This window comes from Penaeus japonicus, unplaced genomic scaffold (assembly GCF_977035675.1).
Source record: "Penaeus japonicus unplaced genomic scaffold, GWHDUDI00000001_assembly GWHDUDI00000021, whole genome shotgun sequence".
Taxonomy (NCBI): domain Eukaryota; kingdom Metazoa; phylum Arthropoda; class Malacostraca; order Decapoda; family Penaeidae; genus Penaeus; species Penaeus japonicus.
The window spans coordinates 9,648,750-9,651,249 of NW_028234423.1; the positions used below are offsets into that span (position 1 = coordinate 9,648,750).

Below are 2,500 nucleotides of genomic sequence, written 5' to 3' on the forward strand. Positions count from 1 at the left end.
TTGAAGACCATGGTCCAATATATTTGCAGGGGAGTTGAAAGTCAGTCACAGCAAGAGAACATACCTCATCACCATGTCCACCTTCCAGATGGCAATGTTGCTCATGTTTGAGAAGGTGAGTGCTTATTACTTTTCATGTTTGTTTGTTATTACTGATGCAATTCCTTCTTTCATAAGTTAGCTTTGAGCTGTGGAGACTTCTTGCTGAAGTTAAATGTTTGACTGTGTTTGAATATCATTTGGTTGCTACTGAAGAGGATAACTTTACTGTCAGATCATGAATTTATGAGTATACATTCATCAATTTATGTATTCAAGTTTTGTGAACAAGTTGTTATTTGCAAGTTACATTCAAGGACATAAAAAGAAAGACGTTACACAATGTTTTTTTTTTTTCGTGTAATGTTATGGTCTGTTAATTTATTTTGATTTTTATTGATTTTTTTTTTCTTATTTCTCTATCTCCAGGTGGATAGCCTTACGTGCAACGAACTGCAGACCCACACACACCTCAATGATGAGCAGTTTACTAAATTTTTGCAGTCTCTCTTGGATAGCAAGCTCCTCATGACTGATGCCGAGGTAGGGCATTTTTATATGTTTTTACTGGATATAGGAAAAGTCAGGGTAATTGGATGTGTTATCCCAGGCAAGAATGTTCAGAATTGCCATATCCTACTGTATAATGGATATAGTAGAGTTTTATTGATATTTCATTATATCAAAACTTAGAAGACTTTATATCGTCTGAATTACATTCTGACTAACAGTTTATATCTCTAAATAGATGTAAATTGACTTGTGTTTACTGTTAACGTGCTTACTGTTAACCCATTCACGTCGGAGCTGTTCCGGCTCTGAATGATCAGAATGCCAGGATTTTCGAACACATAAGCCTAACGCTTTGGGATTCTCGGGCGCACTAGCCGTGATCCTAGGCTGTCCACTCGCTCACCCCGAGCGCCGGCCTTGACCAAATATCATGTTGCCAGCGTCTGACCCAAAAACCACGAAATGTGTCAGCACGTCATCAGACGCAAATGGGTTAATATGGTATATTGGAGTTGTATATGCTCTGTTCAATTTTCATTCAACATATAGTCATAAAAAAAAAAAAAAAATATCATACAAATGTGTTTTATGCTATTCTTCACACATTGTTAAGTTGTTCTTAACCCTTGCTATTCCGGCTGTAAATGGTCGGAATGCTGGGGTTTTCTAACGCACAAGCCTAACGCCTCAGGATTCTCGGGCGCACTAGCCGCGAGTGAGTGCTGTATGCCCGCTCACCCCCAAGCGCCGGCCTTGACCAAATATCTTGTCACCAGCGTTTGACCCAAAAACCACTGAACGTCGTTATAGCAAGTCAATCAGCGTGAATGGGTTAACCCGATACCGCCGGCCGCCAGCCACAGACGGTGATTGTGCAAAGTGCATAGCACCTGGTGCTGGTATGCAGCGTCAATCGTATAATTGATTTAGGCCTATGCGTTCGAGAGCCCCGGCATTGCAGCCATGCAAAGCCGGAACCGCGCCGGCGTGAATGGGTTAAATGTAAAATCCAATCCCATACAGGAAGTAAGACATGTCTTTCAGTAATGCAAAGAACTGGGAAGTCATTCATTAGAAGGCCCAAGAACCCTTAGACAGTATGTGATGCATATTTATGATGTGGTAACTTGTGTAGATTTTTCATTCTAATCACAATAATACTATTTATAAACAATTTTATAATATACAACTAAGATGAATATTAAATTATGCATAATGCACTCTCCAGCAGGAACTTCGAGGGGAGACCGTGGTACGCCTCAACACAGACTACAGTAATAAAAGAACAAAATTCAAGATCAGTGTTGCCCCTCAGAGAGAACAGCAACACGAAGCAGAACAAACTCATTCTGCGGTGGAGGAGGACCGAAAGCTCTACCTGCAGGCTGCAATCGTTAGGATAATGAAAGCCCGCAAATTACTCAAACATACAATGCTCATACAGGAGGTAGGCAAAAGGTTAATTGTGTTGGGAAATCATTAAGGAGTAAAGGAACCTGGAGTCATCATTATTATATGAGGAATAGCCAGAGAAAAGTAAGCAAGTGGGGTAGAATTTTGAATTTATTATTATAAGATATTGTACTTTTTAAAGTAAGTTCCTTTTTTTAATTTACTGTTCAGAATCCTTTTTAGAAGAGAGTCCAAGTAATTAAGAGCTGGCATTTTTTTCCTCCAAAGAATTTATGAGGTCTACGTGTAATAGAATGATATGGGTATTAATGAATACATGAAATATTAATGGCATTAATGTAAGAGAGTGAGATTTAACCATTCCCTCCTTTTCTTCTCTCCTCAGGTGATCAGTCAGTCTCGAGCAAGATTTGCACCACAGATTCCAATGATCAAGAAATGCATAGAGTTACTTATTGATAAACAGTATCTTGAACGTACTCCAAATTCAACAGATGAATATAGCTATGTGGCCTAATTCTTAGCTTTGTTAGTT

The 2,500-nt window shown here is 39.0% G+C and overlaps 1 protein-coding gene across 2 annotated transcripts in view; it reads left to right on the forward strand.

The window, feature by feature from the left end:
- Positions 1 to 2,500, forward strand: part of Cul2 (cullin 2) — a 15,975-nt gene that overhangs the window by 13,056 nt on the left and 419 nt on the right. The window contains exons 13-16 of one of the 2 annotated variants that reach the window (XM_043025344.2): positions 30 to 115; positions 469 to 582; positions 1,781 to 1,999; positions 2,351 to 2,500. The exon at positions 2,351 to 2,500 is cut by the window's right edge and continues 419 nt beyond it. In XM_043025344.2, coding sequence (XP_042881278.1) covers positions 30 to 115; positions 469 to 582; positions 1,781 to 1,999; positions 2,351 to 2,482 — 551 coding nt within the window. In that variant the 3' untranslated portion in view covers positions 2,483 to 2,500. The remainder of the gene's footprint in view (positions 1 to 29; positions 116 to 468; positions 583 to 1,780; positions 2,000 to 2,350) is intronic. The other variant, XM_043025345.2, reaches the window with a different exon arrangement.